This window comes from Desarmillaria tabescens, assembly GCF_030435595.1.
Source record: "Desarmillaria tabescens strain CCBAS 213 chromosome Unknown EV420scaffold_38, whole genome shotgun sequence".
Classification (NCBI taxonomy): domain Eukaryota; kingdom Fungi; phylum Basidiomycota; class Agaricomycetes; order Agaricales; family Physalacriaceae; genus Desarmillaria; species Desarmillaria tabescens.
The window spans coordinates 193,741-218,142 of record NW_026848337.1 but is presented as its reverse complement, the minus strand read 5'-3'; the positions used below and the strand labels follow the sequence as shown (position 1 = coordinate 218,142).

The 24,402-nt window shown below is 49.2% G+C and overlaps 9 protein-coding genes across 9 annotated transcripts; 6 read left to right on the top strand and 3 right to left on the bottom strand.

The window, feature by feature from the left end:
- Positions 1–207: 207 nt before the first annotated feature.
- On the top strand, positions 208–1,419 carry EV420DRAFT_1707719 (uncharacterized protein; the record flags this gene model as incomplete). Its single annotated transcript, XM_060479567.1, has 6 exons — positions 208–273; positions 327–338; positions 410–525; positions 579–618; positions 680–807; positions 877–1,419. 6 exons carry the CDS (start codon positions 208–210, stop codon positions 1,037–1,039), a joined length of 525 nt encoding a protein of 174 aa, XP_060326904.1. The 3' UTR covers positions 1,040–1,419.
- Positions 1,420–3,885: 2,466 nt separating this feature from the next.
- On the top strand, positions 3,886–7,443 carry EV420DRAFT_1564987 (histone transcription regulator 1). Its single transcript, XM_060474004.1, has 14 exons — positions 3,886–4,356; positions 4,406–4,491; positions 4,541–4,633; positions 4,680–4,872; positions 4,921–5,062; positions 5,119–5,297; positions 5,349–5,622; positions 5,654–6,091; positions 6,121–6,166; positions 6,216–6,366; positions 6,418–6,516; positions 6,570–7,070; positions 7,125–7,222; positions 7,274–7,443. The coding sequence occupies exons 1-14, from the start codon at positions 4,034–4,036 to the stop codon at positions 7,342–7,344; spliced, it is 2,694 nt and encodes an 897-aa protein (XP_060326903.1). The 5' UTR covers positions 3,886–4,033; the 3' UTR covers positions 7,345–7,443.
- Positions 7,444–8,434: 991 nt separating this feature from the next.
- On the top strand, positions 8,435–11,343 carry EV420DRAFT_1707692 (allantoate permease; the record flags this gene model as incomplete). The annotated part of the gene is made up of 17 exons (XM_060479566.1): positions 8,435–8,653; positions 8,705–8,840; positions 8,894–8,970; positions 9,021–9,136; positions 9,186–9,200; positions 9,259–9,290; positions 9,351–9,486; positions 9,534–9,551; positions 9,600–9,753; positions 9,804–9,889; positions 9,949–10,017; positions 10,070–10,265; positions 10,319–10,365; positions 10,484–10,552; positions 10,609–10,670; positions 10,724–10,854; positions 10,905–11,343. Coding segments are annotated over 17 exons (1,635 nt in total), but the record flags the coding sequence as incomplete, so codon positions are not given.
- Positions 11,083–12,671, top strand: EV420DRAFT_778015 (uncharacterized protein). Its single transcript, XM_060483429.1, has 2 exons — positions 11,083–11,729; positions 11,779–12,671. Exons 1-2 carry the CDS (start codon positions 11,507–11,509, stop codon positions 12,471–12,473), a joined length of 918 nt encoding a protein of 305 aa, XP_060326901.1. The 5' UTR covers positions 11,083–11,506; the 3' UTR covers positions 12,474–12,671.
- Positions 12,672–13,290: 619 nt separating this feature from the next.
- Positions 13,291–15,870, bottom strand: EV420DRAFT_1312759 (Alpha/Beta hydrolase protein). Its single transcript, XM_060468599.1, has 5 exons — positions 15,420–15,870; positions 15,187–15,369; positions 15,027–15,128; positions 14,881–14,969; positions 13,291–14,829 (listed from the first exon to the last, which is right to left on the bottom strand). The coding sequence occupies exons 1-5, from the start codon at positions 15,632–15,634 to the stop codon at positions 13,568–13,570; spliced, it is 1,851 nt and encodes a 616-aa protein (XP_060326900.1). The 5' UTR covers positions 15,635–15,870; the 3' UTR covers positions 13,291–13,567.
- A 1,149-nt stretch (positions 15,871–17,019) lies between these two features.
- Positions 17,020–18,281, top strand: EV420DRAFT_1630784 (ATP phosphoribosyltransferase; the record flags this gene model as incomplete). Its single annotated transcript, XM_060476126.1, has 6 exons — positions 17,020–17,051; positions 17,087–17,124; positions 17,180–17,215; positions 17,281–17,350; positions 17,406–17,761; positions 17,899–18,281. The coding sequence occupies 6 exons, from the start codon at positions 17,020–17,022 to the stop codon at positions 18,279–18,281; spliced, it is 915 nt and encodes a 304-aa protein (XP_060326899.1).
- Positions 18,282–18,408: 127 nt separating this feature from the next.
- EV420DRAFT_778032 (uncharacterized protein) lies at positions 18,409–20,338 on the bottom strand. Its single transcript, XM_060483430.1, has 2 exons — positions 18,651–20,338; positions 18,409–18,593 (listed from the first exon to the last, which is right to left on the bottom strand). The coding sequence occupies exon 1, from the start codon at positions 19,890–19,892 to the stop codon at positions 18,660–18,662; it is 1,233 nt and encodes a 410-aa protein (XP_060326898.1). The 5' UTR covers positions 19,893–20,338; the 3' UTR covers positions 18,409–18,593; positions 18,651–18,659.
- EV420DRAFT_777876 (uncharacterized protein) lies at positions 19,848–21,558 on the top strand. The gene is made up of 3 exons (XM_060483428.1): positions 19,848–20,720; positions 20,771–21,088; positions 21,145–21,558. Exons 1-3 carry the CDS (start codon positions 19,986–19,988, stop codon positions 21,427–21,429), a joined length of 1,338 nt encoding a protein of 445 aa, XP_060326897.1. The 5' UTR covers positions 19,848–19,985; the 3' UTR covers positions 21,430–21,558.
- On the bottom strand, positions 21,190–24,232 carry EV420DRAFT_1707660 (cytochrome P450). Its single transcript, XM_060479565.1, has 13 exons — positions 23,636–24,232; positions 23,501–23,587; positions 23,400–23,445; positions 23,203–23,349; positions 23,095–23,148; positions 22,893–23,044; positions 22,723–22,838; positions 22,546–22,666; positions 22,242–22,448; positions 22,112–22,193; positions 21,934–22,053; positions 21,734–21,877; positions 21,190–21,674 (listed from the first exon to the last, which is right to left on the bottom strand). The coding sequence occupies exons 1-13, from the start codon at positions 23,847–23,849 to the stop codon at positions 21,584–21,586; spliced, it is 1,581 nt and encodes a 526-aa protein (XP_060326896.1). The 5' UTR covers positions 23,850–24,232; the 3' UTR covers positions 21,190–21,583.
- Between the last annotated feature and the right edge of the window lie 170 nt (positions 24,233–24,402).

Sequence of the window (24,402 nt, the reverse complement as noted above, 5' to 3'; positions counted from 1 at the left end):
CAACGTGCTGGGCCTGTGCGATCGGCCATTCCCGATTTTAACAAAGATGGCAGTCAAGATCATATCTGTTGACCATTCTTTTTCCGGGCCTGAGGCTCTTCACGGCCCCATTACATATAACTAGATACCCTTTTCTTTCCCCCACCCTACTATCCGCCGTAACATGTCCTGTGCTTGACGCCCTCCTACTACCCTTTCCTAATCATAATGTCCGAGACTCGAAGGCTTTTGGAGGCCGCTAATGTCCCTTTCTGTTCTTCTCCGCGCCATGCGGTGTACCCCACGCGTTCCATGGGAGCGTATTGACTGCTTGCCTCGCGAATCAGCCTCAAAGTGATGTACGTCTCCTAGTCTACTCTGCGTCGTTCTTGGAACCGATACTCACACATTTCCCCTCTTCTCTTCCCAGGAAATTTTCTGCATTGTAGAGGGCGGTCAGACTCAGGCGCATCCATTCCGGCGTGTTCGCGACGCGGTCGTCACCAGTGAGCATTTCACCCTTGTTCAGTCCCCATGGACAAACAGGTGAGACATATCCTTATTTGTCCTGCTATACAATTAACCAACCACCCTTTTAGACTTCATGTCACCTATCGTCGGCTAATCCCCGCGATAGAAGTGAGTAACATCTCCCTGTAGAACGTAGTCCACCCAAGTTGACAGTACTCTCCCACATAAGATCGAGATTCTCCCAGCAGGAGAAGCAGGGCCTCGTCGTCTAAACGGTAGCACGGTAATGAAGATACACGGTGTGCCCTTCTTGACTATTTCCGAATTCGTGCGAGCAAAGCTGAAGAGCTGGATGATGTACGCCTTCTATGCTCGTGTTTCTCTTTCATCTCTGACCTCCCCTTGCCGCTGTTCACATTATAGTAGCCGACAGGACCGTGACGCTCGTGATATCATATTCATGATGCCTCGTTACTGGAATCGTATGGACGTTAACCGAATACCTGAAATCGACATGGACCAATTTGTGGAGCGTAACGCAGAGGCCCGGCCCGCTTGGATAGCCATCAAGAAGAAATACAGAATGTAGTTTACCGCCCAGTCGTGGAGTCCTGCCGGCATGGATATTTTGTTCCCAAAAATTTGATGGGCGACGCGCCCGTATGCCCGTATTGTAGCATCATGTAAACCTGCAGGACGAGGGAGGACTATTAGCGTTTGTATGATTATCGCAGAGATAAATCGAAGTACTGTATTATCAAGGACCCACAAAGATGTCATCTTTAGCACAATCGCTGAACAATCGTTACAAAAATACCATCAGCCTCCGCGAGATGTGGTCCAACTATCGTACACGAAGCCTGAGTTTATCATTCTTCTCGACGGTCGCAGGGGATTCGGAGTGTTCCAAGTCTCACGGGAGAACTGATCTCGACGCCACTTTTCTTGCACTAATTGCTATCCCACAGATATTCTGAACCGACGCTATTTGGAGAGTCGCACCATTTCCTTATCCTCCACTGATACATCGGAGGCTGTGAAGATCTTCATTACGTCCAGATATGGTAGAGAAAAGGCCTATTGAATTGAGAACTCGCGGGTATGGCCATCTCGTATCACGGAACACGATCGCGGTCGGAGTGAGCAGTGGGAAAAGGAAGACATGCATGAAGGAAAGTATGGGAATGTTGCTGAGATAGGTGTAGTACGGCGGAGATGGAAAAGCCGAGACTTTGGCCCATTCAACGATAGAGCGTGGAAATGTGAAATAAAACTCGCCCCTCGACCCTTGCGATTGAGTCCAAAACTCAACAATGATGGTCACCCGTGTCTTAATTGCGCCAGAACCCACATGGTCTGCCTCCTGGTGTTCCGACGGCAAGGAGGCCGAATCCATGGTAGAAAGTAGGAGCGTTGGGCTAGTTTTGCGTTCGAGAGCAGGGATCGTGGGGAAGGAAGAGCAAGGATAATCTACTTATGTGGCCTTGCATTCGCGGGAAATTTTTTTGACGGCGCGGCGATATTCCTTTTGGGGGCCTGTACCAAGACAAAGATGGCAAATAATGTGGCTTGTGGTCAGGCTCGTGATCTCCGGGAATAAGTCATGAGGTCTCGAGGTCCCCCGAACGTAAAAAAAAACCCTTGACTACTTATGTTAGGACGGACATTCAAGTGAAAGACAGAACTTACTCACAAGGTGGCCGTACTGTGACCTGTCCGAGGCATTGGTAGACGTTATGACTTCATCAGTGACAACATCAGTCGGTAGGGGTGTCCAATGTGGACCCGGAAAGACCGAATATCCAGAACGTTGCTTTCCAAATTGGCAGACAGGACGACAATTATCCGAAAGATTCAAGAATCAGGTCAAATGCCAGTGTCGCGCTAGTAACGGGCATTGGGGCAAGATTCTCAATTATACACGCAGCCACGGTACACTTGAAGACCAAGGTCCAAAACGAGTATCATTTATCACGATCAGAAGCGGCCGCTCTCGATATTCAGGAGGATAGAAGCAACGGAAAGACCCCAAAAATAATACATCCATCGATGAGGATAGCAATCGCATTATGCAGTATAGGCCGCTGAGATTCCTATTCAATGCAATAACGACAGAACAGTACGTGTTCTGTGATTCTGCCTTCCACGACTGTCACCAAAGCGGTGAACAGCCGAAGGCAACTCAATAGCGACCGCGCGATGCAGTGAATAGCGGGTTACATTTTAAACCGACGAAACGGGATTAGCAACTCTGGTGTAGCCGAAGTCAATGCACGGGATTTGGGAAGATCAGAATGGACCTGCCTTATCATGATTGAGAAAGGCACACGATTGCCACCTTACATATGGAAGTATTTTGTGGTATCGGGGTTTAGATACTTGGTATTGGCGAACCGATATGGCCTGTTTGGACGTTGAAAAGTTCAGTCAGGATTGGCAGGTAGAACAAAGGTATAATTTATAGACAGGGACGATAAGAGATACCCAGGTAACGAAGTGGAGCGTGAAATGGTCGTTAATGAATGCTCGTAGTGCCGCAAGTAAGCACCCCGCTTGGAACTGAGAAGACCTCTACCAGCGTCACCGGACCGGTAGAAGTTACCGACCACTATCCTGGCGGATAATATTAGCTTGGGGCCAGCTTCGTACGCAAAGCGTGTGCGATTCGCGTTCAGCGGCACCGCGAAAGAAATCCGTAAACCGGAAATGAAAACTCCTTGGATCTATGGACTGCTCCATATCTTCTCTTCGCCGAAAATATAGGAGCATGAGAGTTCAACGAGAGAATGAAGTGTCAATGCTGTACAAAGATCCAACGTTCAACAGTAATGGATTCTGCGTCTTTATTTGCTGTGATTGACTGCTCAGGTGATTTTTTAGAGCAAGATGAACGAAACTTGTATCGAAACCAGTTGACTGACCGAAGATACCGGACGTAATAGCACTCTTGAAACAAGTGAAGAGGGAATGACCCTTCATTCAGAGAAGAGGAACAATACCATTGAGACATTATCATATAGGGCACCAGAAGCGACCCGAGGAGCATAGACGAATGATGGTAACCAGTTGGTGACCCTTAACGCGATGCTAGTCATTCTACCATCATCACTTGTGAGGAAGCACGTCTGCCAGAGCCAGTACCCAGGGCCATGGGTCGCCAGAACGGTTCCTTGAGAATTGTAAATGAAAATCCAATTTCTGATACACGCTAGCCAAGAATGAGTCCAGTAGCCGGAAAAAGTTCTCAGCTGACGAAGCGCCAGGATCATCCGTATGAGCACCAGTGGAGTTTCATTCTTCTACATTGGGCGAGTCTTCAAATGAAGTTTTGACGTTTGGGTCACGGTGACATACGAAGATGGGAGGTAGTGGCCAAAGAAAGGAAATTGAATAAAAATCTTTTCATATCCGGCAATCCAAATGAAGACCGTTTTCTGCTTCCACTGCAACGCCCATCCTCCAAATTTTCGGTATCCCTTGCTGGTCCTTCGCGTGGTTGGCTCTGGTTTTCTTCATCTTGTATATATCACGCATCCTTTAGGAACCGAGTTCAAAGGGAGCAACACCGGCAGTGTCGCCTGGCATGCATTTCACGAAACCAGCATGGGTGATGCACGGGGACTCGTCTGGGAAAACCGATTCCGCGAAACGGCTCTCTATCTTCTCTGTGCATGTCCATCCCGACGGCTCTCGTATCGCGACCGGTGGGCTGGATGCCAAAGTACGAATATGGAGCACCAAACCGATTCTGGTTCCGGCGTCCGAGCTTTCGAACAAGCCACCAAAGTCGTTGTGCACGTTGTCGATGCACACTGGTCCAGTGCTGTGTGTACGATGGGCTCATTCTGGGAGATGGCTCGCGAGTGGTAGTGATGATGAGATTGTCATGATTTGGGACCTTGACCCGTAAGTGGTGTCCTCTCTCCCGTAGCGGGCCATTCTCACTTTGGTGCAGAAGCGCCCGGGGAAAGGTCTGGGGCTCTGACGAGATTAATGTTGAAGGTTGGAGACCGATGAAGCGCCTGCCGGGGCATGAAAGTGGTGCGCTGTCCTTTGTTTTCGTGCTGAGCCGCGTTTTAGATTGTTCTAGATGTCACTGATGTGGCTTGGTCTCCCGGGGATCGCTATCTCGCGTCGGTAGGACTGGACTCACAGGTTCTTGTCTGGTGCGGATATACACTGGGTGAGTGACTGCTTGTGTTCCCCAGCAAACTACTGAGCGTCTCCAGAGCGTCTGCGGAAACTTGACCAGCACCAGGGCTTCGTCAAGGGAGTGTGTTGGGATCCTGTGGGCGAGTTTTTGGCAACACAGTCGGATGATCGTTCCGTCAAGATTTGGAGAACGACAGATTGGTCTCTTGAAGCCGAGGTCACGAAGCCGTTTGAAGATTCCCCGGGGAGCACTTTTTTCAGGAGACTGAGGTCAGTGACCCACCTTCTCTCTCTTGAAATTTACTCACAAGAGTGTAGTTGGTCGCCCGACGGTGCTCATATTACTGCCTCGAATGCAACAAATAATAAAGGATTTGTATTCATTGCTGCGGTTATTACGCGAAACACATGGACGTCCGAGATCAGCTTGGTCGGCCACGAGAATACTGTTGAAGTCGCGGTAAGCTTGCCTCTTACCGAGTCATGTTACCGTTCTTTTTTTAATGGTCAACTTAGGCTTACAATCCACACATATTCTTGAGAAATCCCAATCAGCCTGTTTCGACCTCAAACATCTGTTCCGTCGTTGCTTTGGGCGCCGATGACCGGTCGGTATCCGTATGGCAGACAAAAACAGCACGACCACTCATTGTTGCTAAGGAGGTCTTTGAAAGGCAAATTATGGATCTGAATTGGTGAGTTCCGGCATGCCTTAAGTTGAAATTCCCGTCTCATACAATAACAAGGTCATGGGATGGGCTAACTCTGTATGCTGCATCGTCAGATGGAACGATAGCTGTGTTCAACTTCGAACCAGATGAGCTTGAGGGCATTGCTCCGCATTCGGTTCAAGATCAATACTTGTCGAAGTTTGGCTTTGTTCCCCCACCTATCCCCAAAGGATATTCCCACGTTCCCACGCAGAGCACCTCCACGCCATCCCCCTCACACACTCATTCACAGACCGCTGGGTTTGACAATCACGTTAATGGGAGCGGCGGTGAACGAGTTAACATGCTCGTGGCTAAACGAAACAATAAAAAGCGTGTAGGCCTTACGCAAGTCCCTGCTGCAGCCAACTGGCGCCACTCCGATGAACGGACCAAAGCGAGCTTCTTTGATACCCATTCAAGAGGCCAAAATGGCTGTGGATTCTCCTCCTCACCAGGCGCAGACTACGTCGTTTTTCCCTTCTCCGAATGAACAGCCTTATTTCCCTACTCCAAAAGAGCAACCCTTTGAAGCCCCTTCCAGCTACAGGTCCCGGCACGCAGATATTGATATGGGAGTTCCGATTGACGCGTTTGACATGTCTCCGAACAAGGGAAAAAGAAAGGCATCAGATGAAGATGAAGAATCCCGGCCGGTGTTCAGGACTTTGGGAGGGGACCGTCCTCGTCACAACATACCTATCACAGAGATTACAAGTTCGGGAATGGCTAGCCAATCGACATGGGGCTCGAGCACTCTTATCCTGCCAACTCCTGCTGTCTTGACTAGGTCGACGACAGAATGTAGACGGCTACCGACTACGTGTTTGAAAGCGTGAATTCTGAAGAGACCGGTGTGTCCTTACCCCGTTGGTTTTGGTGTAATGTCTAATCTTTTTTTAGGTTTGTCAGAGGTGTCATTTGTGAGTGGCAAGCAGACGCTCTGGCTAGACTACTTGTCCTCGCCGGCGTTAGCTATCAAAGCTACGTCGTCGTATTGTGCTGTGGCTATGCAAGATGGATCAGTGAACGTGTATTCTCATACTGGAAGAAGGTACGATCACCTCTCGCCACCACTGCGTGTTCTTCTCTGACCCTTCGCAAGGATTATGCCGAATTTGAGCCTTGGCGCACCTTGTTCTTTCCTGGATGGCGTGAAGAATTCGTTACTAGTCATCACTGCGTCCGGTCAGGTTTACTCCTGGTGCGTTATCTTTTCCTACTGAGGTCCGTCGGCTGCCTTACCCCAATGCCCAGGGCCGTGAATAAACAGGCATCATTCTTCCCTCCAGTATCCATCGCACCACTTTTATCACCCAATGTTACTATTTCCTCAGCCACAACCCGTGCCAACGGTTGTCCAATCTTTAACTTCTCCAATGGTGTCGTCTATTCGTATGATCCACAACTCTCCGCTTGGGTGAAGGTTACAGACCGATGGTGGTCAAGCGGCTCTGACGTTTGGCCCGGGAGACAGCGTTCTTTAGCACAGTCTGCCAATCGCGGTATATTGAGTGCACTAGAAGCGAGTGTAAACGAGTCGCCTGATGAGAGCGCGGCGGAGAAACCGAGGCCGTCTTGGTGGGGGACAGCGCTAACGTTGGGACACTTGGAGACGCGGTTGCTTTCTGCAAAGTTGTTGGATAGCCCGTCGGAGTATAAGCAGGCACTGCTGCTGTACTCGAAGAAGATTGCGGATGAGGGATTCAGGGCTAAGGCTGAGGAGCTGATTAAGGAGCTCTGTGGACCTGTCTATTGGTGAGTCTGTTTCCTGGGAGGCATGCAAAGGTGCTTATGTATTTACATGTGTAGGCGGTCGGCAGATGAACAGCGGGAGGTTACCTGGTCGCCTTATGTGGCCGGTTTGTCCAAGCGAGACTTGCTCAAGGACGTTGTATTGGCACAATTTGGTATGTTGATATGGGTTTACTCGAAGTTCGTGATACTGATGGTCTGTCTAGTGAGGAGTAAGACCCTAACGAAGCTGGCTATGGACTATCAAGATTTGTTGAAGAAGATTGCCACTTGCTAGCGATGATATATGATTATGATTGGACCGACGGACTGTATATATAGTATATTTTTTTAATCCTATGTAGCTATACCATTTACTCTGCTCGGGATTTGAGCCAAGGTCTCATGAGAGGCTGAGATCTATTTCGAAGTCCATGGGAGCATTGAGCCAATGAACTTGAAAGTTGAGGAACGTTCAAGAAAAGTTTGGTGTTGTTTACTAATCGCCTTGCCTTGCATCCTGCTTCACTCGTTCAAGTTGATAAAATGTTTCTACCGCACGATTGAAGGTTTTGAGATACCAGGTATGTTTTACTAGTCATTTGGAACCTCCCTGTGTAATTATGATTGAAAGTGATTGTAGGAGTGCCACCATTATAAAGCCAAGTCGCCGGCCAGAATCCGAACTTCCGAAATCTTGAGCATACCAGTTGTTTGGATATTGCTAGTATCACTACCATCACGTCTTGCTTGATTGGTCAGTTTCTCTGAGCTCCATCGATGGGTGCGTCCGACCAAACGCCATATATGCGGTGATTCGTGAGTATTTCTTTTGCCAAGCTTTGTGAATTTCCAGTCTCAAGACCAAATCGTAGATACCATCAATAACGGCACATGCAAATCCTCCCAATTTCAGAGCTCCAGATACGGTTTGAACCTATCTTCAGAAGCAATTTGTCACATGAAACCATATTCCATGATTTTCGTGCAATCGCGTTCAAGGGGCCATTGAAAGGCTCCACATAGGCGCGTCCCGTCTGGCTTTTCTGTAAGTGTTAGACACAGGAATCTGACCGTGTTATTGATGTAAATGTAGGGCTTTGCCCAACCAGGGTCGAGCAATGTCGCGCCATTAAGGTGTTCATCGGCGTGATCGGCATTCCATGGTTCGTGGTAACTGAAAGGTGCAAGTAGGCCAACATATGAGGTGCTTGTACCGGATGTTCCTTATCCTGATAGCGAAGGGAGGTTTAAATGGGGAGAAAGACTCAGCTCGTTAGTGCACTTCCACTATGGCTGCTTCGTCCAAGACATCATTACCTGATGCGCTATCCCCCAGCCCTACTGCGTCGCTATATTCTCTTTCCAAGGATGCCGATACGAAGAAGGGTTCTACGCCAACCGACGACTTGGTCGATGGAGAGCCGGAGCCTTTTAAATTTTCGAACGTCTTCCGTCGTCGCAAGAACGAAGACTTGGATGCAATAGCTACGAAACGATCCGTCTTTGATGACCCGGAGTTGGCCCCGCATTACTGGCCAAAGAAGGAGTACGAGAATATACATCGGTTTGACCCCAATGCACGGTGGACGTTTGCTGAGGAGAAGGTAGTTTGTGTTTTGTACTATTGTGACTGGTATTTATTCTCTCTCCTGTAGGCATTGGTCCGGAAGATTGATTGGAAGGTCATGCTTTGGGCTGCCATCAGCTTCTCAGCTTTGAACCTGGATCGGAATAACCTCACTCAAGCGAATACTGATAACTTTCTGCCTGATCTCGGCTTAACCACCGATGGTGAGTGAAATTTATATTCCCAGGACGCATAGGATGTGACCTCCCTTACGCAGATTACAACTGGGGAAATTCGATATTCAAGTTGGCCTTTCTCTGTGCAGAACTACCCTCACAACTTGTTTCAAAGCGGGTTCGTCGGCATAGGACATGGACGCTTGTTCCGGCTGATAATGTATCCAGGTTGGACCGGATCGTTGGATTCCGACACAGATGGTTCTGTGGTCTATCGTGACAATGGCGCAATTTTGGCTGAGTGGCAGGACATCGTTTTTACTATGCCGGGCATTGCTAGGGTGGTTTTCTCTTTTCTCCTTTCGGCGACTTAAATGCTCAGCTCTTCACTAGGTTCATCCAGGGCGGGTACGCTCGTTTGACATCTATATCTATCTTCTAAAGTTTTCTAAACATCTGAATGAAGGTTTATCCCCGACCTCATTCTCTACTTGTCATGTGAGTTTGGAGTTGCATATCGCTACTTCTTCGCTCGTTTACAGGAGTAAATTATGACAGACTTTTACACGAAGAACGAACTTCCCTTTCGTTTGGCCCTCTTTTGGATGTCCTCCAATGTGTGCACTATCATCGGCAGTTTCATAGCCTTCGGTGTTCTTCACATGAGAGGTGTCCTGGGAAGGGCCGGTTGGAGGTGAGCCGGTATGCCGTAACACCATAAGCAGTTCTAACTGTTTCTAGATGGCTGTTCCTCTTTGAGTACGTGGGTCGCGACGATCGTTCAGCCCAGCACTAAACCATTCTCAGAGGCCTGATCACCCTGGTCATCGGGACAGCCACGTTTTTTAGAATGCCCCCTTCTCCTACGCAGACGAAGTCATGGTTCCGTCCCAAAGGATGGTTTAACGAAAGAGAAGAGACGATTGCTGTGACCCGCATTCTTCGGGATGATCCTACGAAGGTTTGCATTTCTTAGGTCAAGTGGGAAATTTCATCTTATGCAGTAACCAGGGTGACATGCATAACCGCGAAGGGTTGACGCTCAAACGTCTCTGGATTGCAGTTTGTGATTATGATTTATGGCCGGTATATTTCATGTGGGTTGTCTTCTTGCATGAGTCTGTCGGGGGTCTGTCGGTCTAACATTTAACTTCAGAGGCTTAATGTTCGGTATCCCCACTTCCCCGCCGAGCAGTTATCTTACTTTATCTCTCCGTAATATTGGGTTTGTCCATGGGAACAGTTTGTCTTGTAGGAATCGTACTGACGCTGGATAGGTTCAATACGTTCCAGTCTAACCTGCTCACAATTCCGTCCACTGTCGCGGGCATGATAACTAATTTCGGTATTACACTGGTTTCCGAAACAGTTAATGATCGCTCGTTTGTGGCGATGGCTGAAGATTTTTGGATACTTCCCTTCCTTGTGGCAATATACTGTCTTCCAGACTCGCCGAACCAATGGTTGTACTTTGTTCGTCCTTCTTCCATACATTCACATTCTTTTCACCAAGCGTGACATTGCAGGGGCTGGCATCGGGCCTATTATCGTATCCGTACGTCAGAATGTTTCCGTTCCTTCTATGTATCGTCACTGACGCTAGTACCCGTTCTCAGCTACACACATCCGATACAGGTGCTTCCCTTCTCTTTGACGTCTTCTTCCTTGCTGACACTTGGCTTGGCATGCAGGTGGGGCTGGTGTTCCCGAAACTCTGGTGCAGTAGCTAGCAGGACTGTCAACGCATCACTGTACAACATGTACGCATGTCCTGTCTTGCCTTGACCTTGTGTGTACTGGACTTAAACGCCTTCAGGTTCGTTCAAGCATCAGGAATCATATCGGCGCAGATCTACCGTAAAGATGATGCGCCGAACTGTAAGAATTGTTTCCATTCTACGGCTGAGAAGTTGACATTACGTTAATCCTAGACCGTCGTGGAAACAAAATCTTGATTACCATCTGCTGCTTCAACATGCTCATCATGTATCCGGGGACGAAAGCTTATTACATCTATCGCAACCGTCAACGAGATAGAATCTGGAATGCGATGTCGTTGGAGGTACATGATATCTTTTTTGGAGCCTTTGCATGCTGACCAAGTCATCTTAGGAGAGAAAACATTATCTTGAAACCACCACCGATATAGGGAATAGGCGACTCGACTTTAGATTTGCACACTAGAATTCGACAGAGGGGTCTTCATTGCTACGTTTACCACTTACCACCGGGCCCCGGGGACACCTTTGAGCAACTGTTCTTGACATACTGGGATAAGCTCGGGTTTTTTACTAGACATTAAGCATGGCCACTGTGGAGCTCTCGCAGCACTCGCAGCACGAATACAAAGGTTTTTCTTTTGGGCCTCGCAACGCGCGCCACCGTGCTCCCGGGCCGTCGGTATTTGAAGCTTTTAAGGGAACCCTAACCCTGGGAAGGTGCTGCGACAGCCTTGATTCAAAAATAGCCACAATGCCGGACTATCACCGGCAAAAATTTTGAACAATGGAAACAATGGGTGGCAACGTTAACGTCAACGGGCTTGTACTTATTGTTCTCGCTTCGCAGCCTGAGCATATATAAAGCGTAATGTCTGCCAGCGTGCTCTTCAACCTCTTTGGCTTACGACCGCCTCGACTTTCTTTCTTTCCTTCCAACGAGCCCGGTGCTCCAGACGACTTACGATCTCTCCATCCGTTTAAATTCTTTCAATAATGGCTGCTCGTTCATCTTCTTTCGTCCTTCTTGCCACCCTTGCTTGCCGTCTAGCATCGGTTGGTGCTGCACCCACAGGTTTTGGATTCTTGTCAGTTAGAGCAGACTCCAATTCGACCTCAAGTTCTTCATCTTCTTCGAGCTTTGCCGGCGCCAATGGCCTCAAAGCGCAACAGCTGAACGCCCAATTTTCATCTCTTTCTGCCAATGACTCTTGCACTAGTACGTCTTTATCATCTATCTCTTTGAACTTCTAACAACTTGCTTTTAGCTGGCGATCAGGCTTGCGTTGCAGGTGGATTCGCTCAATGTGTCGGAGGAGCGTGGGAGGTTACCGAGTGCTCTAGCGGCACATCGTGCTTCGCTCTTCCCCTTGTCAACTCCGCGGGAACAAGTTTATCTTGTGATAGTGAATCTGACGCGTTAGCGCGTATCGAGGCCACTGGAGTTTCGGGCGGTATTGACGGGTCGAACTCGACTACTTCCTCTGGTTCCAATTCAGCCGTGTCCTCCGCATCAGCCGCTGCTTCTTCCACCAAGACAGCAGCAGCTACCTCTGCCGCGGCTTCTGCTTCTGCCACGTCCAGTGCCAGCACTGATGACGGTGATGATTCAGATGATGGAGACCTCGGGTGTGACGACGGTGAGGATGATGGTACAGATGATACCACCGCGGACGCGTCTGCTTCTACAGTTGCTGCTTCTCTAACTGAAACAGGAGTAGCTGCTTCCACTTCGGCCGTGGCTGCATCTGCCAGCGCCGCCTCAGCGTCCGATGCTGTATCCGCATTGAACAATGACGCAGTAGCATCGTCCTCAACCATAATCCTCAAAGCGGCTTCCGCTACTCCTACCTTCAACCGTCGACAACTCGAGACCTCTCTCAGCAGCGCTTCTGTATCCACTACCTCTGCTACCGCATCAGGTGCAACTGGTGCATCAGCCGCCTCTGTGTCGGCCACCTGATAGTGCCTCGGTCTCGGGCGCCAGCGTGGCTGTTTCGGCAGCTAGCAGCTCTGCGACAATTACCTTCCGCTGCTGTTTCCACGCCTGCTTCCCACAGTAACTGCGCCCAGCACATCGACCACGACCGGTGCCGATGGTGTCGTGACAGTCAATGTCGTCTCTGTAGTGACGATGTTGGTGATGACGGACTTTGCCTTCATGTTCCGGCTGTTTTTGTTGCGCCCAGTTCAGATATATCCGCAACCGCTTCAGCCACTGTAGCTTGCCGCTTCCTCAGCTGCGACTGTCGTGGGAGCCTCATCCTCTGCTGTTGCAGCGAGTGCTGCTTCTACTTGCCACTGCCTCCGCCTCCGCTTCTGCAGCAGTTAGTAAGCGTTGTTTCTGCAACTACGTCTGCGACTTCGGTTGCCGCTGCTGCCTCATCCTCCTCCTCCACAAACGGCGGGTTCGTTTTCAGCTTCCAAAGTGCTTCCACGGGTACCACAACGGCTGCTGTCAGTGACAACACCAGCACGGTGGATATTGCTAGTGCCTTGACGGCTACGATTTGATGAACATTATATTAGCATTATTGACGGACGGATTACTTGTATTGATTACACTTTCACAAACCTACCACTCATTGTATTCTTAGTGCATGACATCTATAGATTTCCATTTTGTCGTCGAACCTCCTTGTAATTCAAAGTTGAGTGGCTGGGCCAAGAGAATATGTTCCGGTGCTCAATCACTTGAGGGTAAATCGAGCGACAAGGACGGGACGTCGAGTAGGTCTTCGCTATCAGAAGACAGTATGACTCATGTAGCCTATGTTCTTACAAAGGTGCGTCCAAATGGGCTTGGAAGTTGGGGCCTGGCCCGGAAGTTGAAGTAGCCGTCACAAAAGGATAGTGAGCTATGTTGATAACTCGAACACTTTGATTACAACAATTTTGAGTACGGATACAACAGAATCGATAACAATGCCATGTAAACTAGTAAATGCTCAGCTAACCCAAAAACCCTAGACGAAAGCAAACCGAAGTTGATACAATAAATATGAATGCCGTCCCGAATGCATGTGTGATATGTGAAGAGGATAAAAAAAGAGATGTCTAATACCCCCTCAACGGCGGGCCCCGACTCAGCTCCAGGCCAACTTTGTGTACGACCTGCATCCCCAACGGTTCAAATACCTCCTTCCACACTTGTCTCCTCCTCCTTCCATCAAATATACAAGCCGACCGCTCACCAGATTCACCTTCCGGCCCAAACACGAACACCTTCTCATCATTCCACGGCGCTTCCCCGTAAGCAAACGCGATCCACCTCTCCTGCATCGTATCCCTAACATGGGTATATGACCACTGATCAACACACGGCTGCATCCACGAGCACCCATCCTCATCACTGATTTCCACCGAATCGTCCTCATCCACGTCAAATTCGCAGAAACCTTCGTCATAGGACATCATAGAAGACGAGGGTGATCGGGCGGATTCAGGAAGCGGAACGTTGTCGAACAGGTAGACAAGGTCGACCGCATGGTGCGGAAGATTGACGGTCGGCCCGTCTTGATCAAAGACATACCGCCAGACTCCATGTCCGCCTCGATCGCGTCGAGCAGACTGGGCTACGCACTCGGTGGGCCATGCCACGCGAGCGTCGTTGATGAGGTCCAGGACGCGCTGGACGATTTCTTCGTCGGAGGTGTAGGAAGAGATATCGTAGGCATTCATAAGGTTAGAGCTTTTGGAAAGAGATTGACAGATAGCTTTGATCCGGCGCACGACTGCAGGGGCGGTCCATTGTGCGGCATACAGCGACCAAACTAACGAGTCGGAGGCACAATCACCTATGATGAGGGGTTGAAGATTAGCTGGAGGATGGAAAGTAGTCAGTCCAACGCTCGGATGGGGTGACCGTGACGGCCTTTTGGGAACCTTGTGAATCGAGAGAAGGTCAGAGAATACGTGATGGTCTCGGTGGTGCGCGTCGTCCGGTTGAAAGTAACTTCTCCATCCCTGACGGAAGAAGACACCGTCATCGACGTTGCGGAGAGTCAGACCGTACGCGAATAACTTATCAGCGTCGATGGCGCGGAGCTGATCGACGGTGGTGACGTGCAGTGCTGACATGAGTCTAGATAGATGCCAGCCTGCTGCTGAGACGTCCGGAGCGTTGGACTCCAGGATGGCGCTTTGGACTATTGCTCGTTGGAAAAGTGGTCGTGTTTCATTGGCCGTAGACAAGAGGTGAGATACGATATCAGCCGCTCCCGACGATTCCCCAAACAGTGTGATATTGTTAGGATCGCCGCCAAAATCTCCAATAAAGTGGTGAAGCCATTCGAGCAGTTTACGTTGGTCGCGTAGGCCTAGATGAAACGTCAACAAAAAAAATGGGGGAGAATGATATATTGACGGACCGTAATTGCCGACGCCTTCATCACCCGCAGACTTGTTGTCTTCACGTAACATGGGACCGGCAGCGAAGCCAAACAAGCCAAGCCGAAAACTATAACACAGCGTGATCCATCAGACAGAAGTTCGCAAAAATACCTCCGGATCTTACTTGAAGGTGACCACAATAATCGGTTTGCCAATGAGTATACTATGATGGACTAATGCGCCCCCGTCGTAGACCCAACTGGAGCCTGTTCCTCTGTCAGCTCCTCTGTCATTGACACCAGTCGTAAGCATATGGATTCGTAAAGGGTGATCACGAGACTCACCCATGAATCCACACCATAATTGGTATACGAGAGTGCGGGGTAAGACCAGCGGGCGTGGTGATGTTCAAATTGAGGCATTCGAACTCATTTTGCTTAAAGGACTGCTTGGGTATATCATCGTCGTTGAGACCAAACATGGCCTCTTCGATGCTTTGCCTGCATCTGTACTGCGGACAAATAGGTCTACAGCAATCTGTGAGCGCTAAAATGATAGAAGTATCTCGAAACCTTACCCGTATTTTGTTGCATCCGTAACGGGCTTGTAAGAAGTAAAAAGCTTGGATTGGCGAAAACGAGCGGGTATGGAGGCGTATTTAATGCCTCGGTATTGATGAACTTGAGCTTCGGGCGTTGAAGCGGTGTGCAGCACGCCGAGAAAGGTAGTATGCAACGGTATGTGGTGCACCTGGGGCAATGAAGCCTTGTAATGCATCTGCGCAATGGGCATGTTGAAGGTAGTAGGAAGAGGTGAAGGGACAGCCCCGCGAGACTGTTGTGATTATAAGACAAGAGATACAACGGTCGAGATCGGGGGAATTTGTATGCGCTGTGGGAAGTTCGGCATTGGCCAATCTTCACGGAGCTGGTTTATAGATTGAGCGGAGAGGTGTCGAAAATCTTGCAGGTTGTCTCAGATAGGCAACCAGATGGAAGAATCAGTGATCACACGTGATGTCCCGGTTCTACCCTCATTGGCTGTGAGAAACTCGCGGAAAGGACGAGAACAGACGAGATCTGTACCATCTGAAACGACCCGGCCCAGACCTACCCTTCGGAGGAAATGCCGGAACTGGCTATTACAGTGACGCATGAATTGAACAGGGGCCTTGAATATAGAATGCGGCACTGCTCCATCACGGAGCCAATGGGCCCAAAACCGCTGAGTCGAAGCAATGAAGGAGACTTCGCAACAGACACCTACACGACGGTAGGAAATCAGCATCATGGTAGAGGCAATGTAACCCAAAAAGCATACCACAAGCGATGACCACGAGTAGAAGCCTGGGAATTGTACATGTGAATGTGAATTGCTGAAACTCTTCGGAACCCTTGATCCAGAAAAAGTCAGCAACCATCACACCTTCGTGCTCACGTCGAAAAGGATAGGACTTCCAAGCCCAAGTCACCTGCAAAGTATGATCCGAAATGAAAATAACATTGGGTAAACGACAGATAGGCGCATTGGGCGCGATATACAGACAATCTCTATAGCTGGTACACGTAAGTCATGACTAGTTGGGGCTTTAGAATGAAGGAAACGGCTTACTATTAACCCTAGCAATCAACCCGACGAGATCATGCCGTGACAGTGAACCGCTGTGCCCTTAAAGCGGTCTTCCCCGAAACTGGTCAGCCCCTGCTTCCGCGATTTTGCCAGAGGTTCCCCATAGCATGTTCCTCGTGCAGAGCCATCAGAACCATTAAAGATGGGAACCCCAAAATGGATGGATCTTGAGCGATCCTCTAGCTCATCATTGGGGGATTTAGTGCCGCTGAACTGCGCGAAGATTGATCGTCCTAGGCTCATGGAAGCAAGGATCCAGACCAGTCTAGCAGTGATAAAGAGAGAGATATTGAGACAGCGACAGCAGACGGAAGCAGCATGAGTGTCGAAAGACAAGAGCAATCGATATCGGCGTAGACTGATATGCCATCCCGTTTGTTGTGCGATACCCTCGGGACAAACATCAATATTACTGGGCACAGCCACTGATCCCTCATCGATCTCCTCTACAATCTCGAAAAAAAAATCTTGTCGATCCTGTACTCGGCCTGATTCTGTCAGATCGTTCATTTATCCTGTCTCGACCATTTCTTGAAGCCGTCCGAAATATGAGTTCGTCGTACCAGTGGTTCATCGATTTGTATGCCACTGATTCCCAATAACAGACACAGATAGTGTAGATGGTCGTCTACTATTCGCAATCCCGAAAAAAGGTGATTGATATACTTTGATGAAGTCGGTCCTACTGATTGCTTTTGAAACATTCAGGGAGGCTTCATGATAAATGTCTCTCTATATTGGCCGGTACGCGTTTCGTTTACCAAAACCGCGGCGGCCCAGGCCCGATTCTGTATTGATTACAATACCAGGCGCCGATATACAGTTCCGGAGAAATGACCGACTTGATGTCTGCCTGGTTAAGAACCACCCAATCGCACTGTGAAGTTTCCCCGCCGACTCTCCATGTGCTCCAAAATAGTGACCGCCTTGCCAGTGTATTCCTCCCCGCAGCGGACATTCCGTCCTTTGTCGGCCACGGAAACGTCGATCTCGGGATAACGGGTCACGATGTCATCCTCGAGTCCAAAATGCAAGGACAGATTACCGAAGTCCTTCGCCTGGGGTTTGGCAAGTGTAAACTTCAAGTCCAAGTTCCCGAAGCGGGGCCTATCAAAAGCGTGCAGGACCTTGCGGGAAAACGCGTAGTGACAAGTTTTGAAGTTCTCGCAGGTGAGTATTTCGGGAAGCTGGATGCGGAACTTAGGTTAGACGGAGAGAAGCAGACTCACATTGAGTACGTGGGTGGGAGCGTGGAGGCTGCGTGTGCTTTGGGTTTGGCGGACGGTATTGGTGGGTTACATCACCCCTTTATCAACTCACAGATATCTAAATTCCATCTTCCGGACTTAATGATTTTCCTAGTCGATCTCGTGGGTAAGTCGAAAAAAAGCCTGTGAAATCCACATTCACTCACATCAGAACCCCAGAATCCGGAGATACAATGCGTGCGGCAGGCTTGCATGCAATAGCAACTGTTCTGGAAACGGAAGCCGTTCTCATCAAGTCGAGTGTTCCTAAACACACCGCTCTTGATCCTCTCATTGCCCAGATCACGAGTCGAATCGCGGGGGTTGTCGCTGCAAGCAAATATGCGATTTGCCAATATAATATACGCAGAGATCGAGTTCCCGAAGCTGTGGCTATCACTCCGGGACGGAGAGCTGCTACTATAGCCCCTCTTGAGGAAGAGGGTTGGGTGGAAGTAAGCAGTATGGTTGAGAAGAAGAAGATAGCTGATATCATGGACGAGCTGATGAGGATCGGTGCAGAAGATATATTAATTTTTGGTCTGGACAATTGTAGAGTCTAACACCATTCGGATACCATTTCATAGAGATTAGCTCAAAGATCATAGCATTAGGTTGTACTTAAAGACGAGAAATAGAAAAGCCCTCAGCCACTAGCCGCCAGCTCTATTCGTGCCCCGAGAAAGATAATGAATGCCTCCTGAAATGTGTCAAGCTCGGTACGACATGTGTATATATTAACTGCCTTCACTGCGGAAGGCTGTGGATCGTGTATTCGGGACAGCTGCTGCAACGTATAAACGGTTAGACAAGTGGCTTAAGCGCTAAGCCGGTCATAGATGGGGTCCCAGGTATCCGAAGCCGATGAACTCAACCTATGTCAAAAATAGACTCAGAATCATTCGCGGGACAGATATACGGATGGGGAGTACCATAGCGAGTTACAGTGAGTTGAGAAAGGACTGTATTTGAGAAGAAGTCCTGATGTGCAAGATGATCTGACTATCACATCGTGGTAGCTTCCGCGAAAAATTGGCGAATGGCACGGTAACAATATACACAGCCTTGAGGCGCAGCACGTCCCAAAGTTCCAGCAGATATTGGTCCAATGCTTCCCAATCCGCAGCCGCACTGTTCACATACCACTGGTAAATGTCCAGAGCAAGGATTTCGAGGTTGGTAGATTTGACATGCTGGATAACTCTTGCTAGATTTATAGTCGGACTCGCGGCTTGACATTCAAGGAGCCGTAAGCAGCGCAGTGACGTGTTCTGGCTCAAGTCGAGTGTCGTATCTGCTATCCTATCAAGACACTGGCGCTTAAATTGGAATAGCAACGTACCGTATTTGTCATTCAGGCCGACACAAAACATGTCGAGGGAAGAACCCAGGATGTACAGGTACCGATTGACAGAGGGAATTTCTGGGGTATCGATATGCCCCACATCGATGCGGGGTAATAGGGGGACAGGGTCCAAGCGAGAAAGGCAACGTATCACCTCGCCGGGGCTCCGCGGGTGCAACAAGCTCAGCTGTTTGAGCGGCGGAAAGGCAGCATTAAGGGAGGAAATCAACGAGGAACAGTTCCGCCAATGGATCCAAGAAAACTGTGCCCCTCGCAACCTGGAGAATAGACACATTAAAGAGATAATATCATCGGCGGCGTGGACCGATGTCCTGACGACCTCCAGATGGGTGATGTTTTGGAGAGTTTGAGGTAAGAATATGACGGGGATAACGTGGTAGGAGAACCGTATGTGCTGGGTTTGGGAGTGGACACGCAAGGAGACGAGTTTGGGGAGGTGAGGGAGCGATATGGATATATCTTTCCACTCGAATGTCTGCTTAGGCGCAAGAGCGAATTCTGTACGCAGAGTGAGGCATCGCAGGTGGTCCCTCAAGAGTGACTGAGAGTGGGAGATATCAGATAAAAAATCGTGAATGTTGCTAGGCTTCACGGAAACACCGTGTTCGTCGAATAAATGGTATCTGCTCGATATTGACCAGCTCTTGCAAACGAGGGTACAAGCCCCAAGCGCAGCCTTATCATCATGCAAATGATCGATGACCGTGTCCACGATTTCGGGGGGAAGTTCAGACATGCGAAAAGGACAGGCCCGAAAAGCGGAGTCCCGACTTGCCCGACCAAAATTCGTATCGGTGTGACGTGACATCACTCACATGACTAAACGCGTTACGTCACGGCCACGTTACCGCGGCGTTCAACAAATTCTTTTCATCCGTTCCTTTCTTGTTTCTTCCACGATATGGCACCAAAACATCTCCTAGACGACTCGCCCTCTCCTTCATATCGCGCGGCAAAGCGAAGGCATCTCACAGATACTCCAGATACTCCAAGAACACCTCGTACCAGCTACCCTTTTCTTCCTTCAAGTTCCAGGAGCTCCAAGTGCTCTCAGTCTAGACCATTAGACTCTCCGTCGAACCCATTTGGGCGGAAAAGGACTGTCGCTTTGCTCAACACTCTACCCAGTGTCACGCCTTTGGACCAGCACGTTCACCTGCGATTCCAGTTCATAAGACCCGGCACACGAAGAGAAGCCGAGGGCGTCTACCGCATTGTCCGGGTGCCACTTAGCTATACCTTCCAGCACCTGAGATGCCTCATTTCATTTCTATTTGGAGGGGACCATGAAGACACTCACAAGATGGTGGACATGGACCAGTATGAAGATGAGGAGAGGGGGCATTTTTTCGAGGTCCGAAAGAGGATTGTGATGTACCAGCCAAAGTACAGGCAGGCGACTATACGTACGGGCGAGCCTTGGATTCGCCTCTCTAGCGCGAAGGATCCGTATCGCTACAAGGCGGACTGGGACTTTGATGACGACGAAGATGGAGAGTCTGTTTGTGGATCAGAAGTACAAGAACCACAGGAGGATGAAGAAGATGCTTGGCGTTGGGAGGCGGAGGATGAGTTGACTCTTGCGAACCTATGGCCCGAAGGAGAGCATCCAGATCTTGACCGTGGCATAATATATGTGCGTTTCGCTCGTTCCTTTTCCCGCTCTTCACTAATTTTCTTTGCTAGTATCATACTTGTTCAATGCGAGATGAACGGCCAACTCAAGTGCACATCACATACGATCGCTCCATTGTCGCGCGCCGCAAAGGGAAGGGTAATTCACCACATGTGCTTCGTGCCCGTGGAGACGTTTTTATTTCTCCCCTTGCTGAGTTGGGGCCATTCGAGACACGGGAGAAGTTCGAAAATCCCCTCATGCAGATGACACCGCATCTCTGGAATGACCCGGCGGATGCTTTTGCACGGTACCTTAGCAAAAAAGCGGTCCTCCCCAGCCCTGATTTTGACGACGATGAAGATGAGCTAGAAGTAGAGCAAAACTCGGTTAGTTTCTAACTACTTGCCCGCTCATGAAATCCATACTAAATCTTTTATTGTAGTTCATGTCGACCCCTGGTTTGACTGCCTCGTCGTCGTCTTCACCTATGTCTTCTCCAATCCCTCTATCCTCTTCGCTGTATACGTTCCCTAAGCACACCCCAGGACCGAGACCCTCTCAGCGGAAACGGATACACTACATGTCCAAGCGACTGGAAAGGTCCGGACGGGGTGAAGCCGTGAAAAAGCTCAGACGTGTCGCCGAGAGAGAGGAAAGTCCTGTTGATGATATGGAGAAGAGGCGTACCATTGCGTTCGAACGAGGGTATGCATCTGAGGAGGTCTGAGCTGTTAAGTCGGGCGTTTTGTACATTATTATGTTATTATGACATCTTGTAAATGGCAGTCTTGAAAAGCATAACGAGCATTGGGGCCATATGGATCCGCAGATATCAAGTACCGCTGCTATGTGGCGATTAATGCATACAGTCCTATACTTGCTCATACCTTTAACGCTTCCACCTGCTCTAGAACCAAGTCCCTAATTGCCTTCGACCTAGGCTGGATCTTACACCTAAACGGCTGTGGATGGCTGAGAGGACATTCAGTTCGGACGTAGATGAATGGTGATATCTAATAGCTTGTTCGCACCTGATGAACCCATCGTACTCGACATCTGGCGTGATCTCCTCTCCGGTGACCGGATCCATGGCCTTCGAAATATTGAACACGGCCAACAAGGTCGCAATGGCGAGAAAGACGCTGTTCTCAGCAAGGTGCATGCCAGGACAGATCCTTCCGTAGACTCATCAAAAATGTGACGAGTGCAACCGACAAAGTTAAATTCTAACCTCCTGCCGAACCCAAAAGCGCTCTCTACAATCTCTGACACACCATTTCCCGGGCCTAGATAACGCTCAGGTCGGAATTCTGAGGGATTTGGGAATGTATCTTCATCGTGCATGATCGTCCTACCACATCGCGTCCATTATTGAATGAATGCAACAAAAATTGGGACGGTGCCCTGACCAGATGTTAGCCCATACAATGGAGCCTTTTTCGATATGATAGTCCATGTATTCATCGTCCTGGTTCACGACGTGAGGGAGCCCTATGTCCCATGAGCAAAGGGAAATAAAACGTAGTTATCGACACGAACCAAGAGGAACGCTCGGATTCCATCGCCACACCTCTTTGACGATAGCCGAGACATACGGGAGACGATTTCTGTCCATGATCATTGGAAGGCGGCCGCGAGTGAGGGAGTCGATCTCGGCTTGGGCTTTCTTTTGGACTTGTGGATAAACGGCCATCGCCAGTATGAATGATGTTAACGCGGATGGGGTCTGGGGTACGATTATATTGGCTGTGTGGTATAGGTGGTCAGCTTACTGTCTCAGCACCTCCTGGATGAGATGTCTATATCACTTTGCATAGTTAGGCTGTTGGGAAATGGAGTGTACCTGAATACAATGATGCCCCAGCTGCTTTAGCTAACTCTTCAAAATCATCCAGAGGGATAGTCGTCGTTGAGTGCTCTTCGAGGTACTTGGACAAGAATGACTGCTCAAAGGTGCCCTTTCCCTGAAGCAGTGCTAGTGTTAACAGACAGACAACGTCAAGATCAACCAAATACTGACCATCTCAGTTTTGACGAAATTGAATGGAACATCGTACAATTCATCAAGATCGTGTCTCATCAATTTGGCTGTCCGCTGGAATGATGCTCCAGGGAACCAAGATGGTACGTGCTTTACTGGAGATTGCCTTTCGTCAAAGGGAATCCGATGACCTTATCGCCTGGACTCACGCATGGGAAAGCTATCGACCCACCATCTTCCAGGTTCGGAGGCGCGGGCAAAACCAAGCATGGCGTCTTCGGCGATTTTGACAAGACGAAGAGGATCACCAATATGTGACGGGTATCCGTACATTAAGAGTAGGATCGTCGAGGATGTACATCTAACGAAATTCCAATAAAATTATCGTTTAATACCGGATTCAGAACGTACTCCCTTGCATGCTTGGAGAAATGTTCAGGATCTGATAAAAGTCTTGACAATAACCTGACGTTCAGTATTATTTGAGTGAACAAAGTCAGAAAAAAAAAGTGAATCGACCTTAGATTCTCTCGCTCCTGTATATCCCGGAGTTCTCTAGATTCACACGCCCGGGGACCCATCCATTGGTGGAAGACTCGGCGGAATTCTCGGAAACGGGGGTTTTGGGTTGCTTGTGCGTATCCTAACCCACGGGACCACCCGACTCTAGAATATCTGGGTATTCTTCCATTTAAGGAACAGCGCGTCTGACTTACAGTTCACCCGCCATGACAGCAGAAGGACGGTCAGAATAGATATTTCCTGCATGTGTTTTTTAGATCTCTGATGCTGCTGCTGACAGCACGCTGGAGCTCACCTCGGCCTTCTAAAAGGTCTTTGGACACCTTAAGCGATGAAAGGATTATGACGGGTTGTCCAAGGACTGTTATCTTCATGATATCTCCTGGCAGGTGTCGGTCTATCGCCTTCCACCTTAGTCCTGGTCACGAACCGTATTTCTGTTTCCATTCATGCCATTTCAGCCATTGACGATCTGAAGGTATCTGCAAAGCGTTTCCTATGATTGGGAGACCGGGAGGTCCGGGGGGAGATGGACCATGTGAGATAAGAGCAGATATCTGGTAACTGACGAAAGAAATGATAAGAGCTGAAAATAGGATTCCAGAGAGGCTTGCAAGTTTAGGCAAGTCTGATAGAGGATCCATGTCACCGGGCGTCGGACCTTACGACTCACAGGTGATAGTGGCAGGAAGAAAGTGGATTGGGAACGGAAGAATATTGGCTAGTAATGATTGACGTCGGAATCGGACCGGGGGAATGAGAAGTATCATTGCATATCCGAGGAACTCGGAGGCGCGAGGCTGGTAGAAGGATAAGGAGAAGGGAACATGGGTTGGACCACGGTAATGAGTCCGATTTTGCTTCGGACTTTTCAGAGGATATCTTCGACGTTCGTTCTTAAGCCTGCGCCTCGACATTATTGTCGGTATTTGGACGGGGAATGGAAGCAACCAACAGGTTACCGGCGGCCGCGACAGAATTGGAGATCGAGAAAAGCTAGCAAGCAAAAGGCTGCCCACGTCACGTTATGTTTAGACTAGCCATTGTATTTGCTCAATCAACATATCGTTGTTATTTGTGAAGCGCTTCCCTTTTGCCCAAAGATTCGTAATGTTTTCGGATGTTCGGTAGTGGACGTTATGGGAATTGGTGGGTGATGAAATGACGGCAAGTAGGCCAGTGACATTTCTTTCTGAA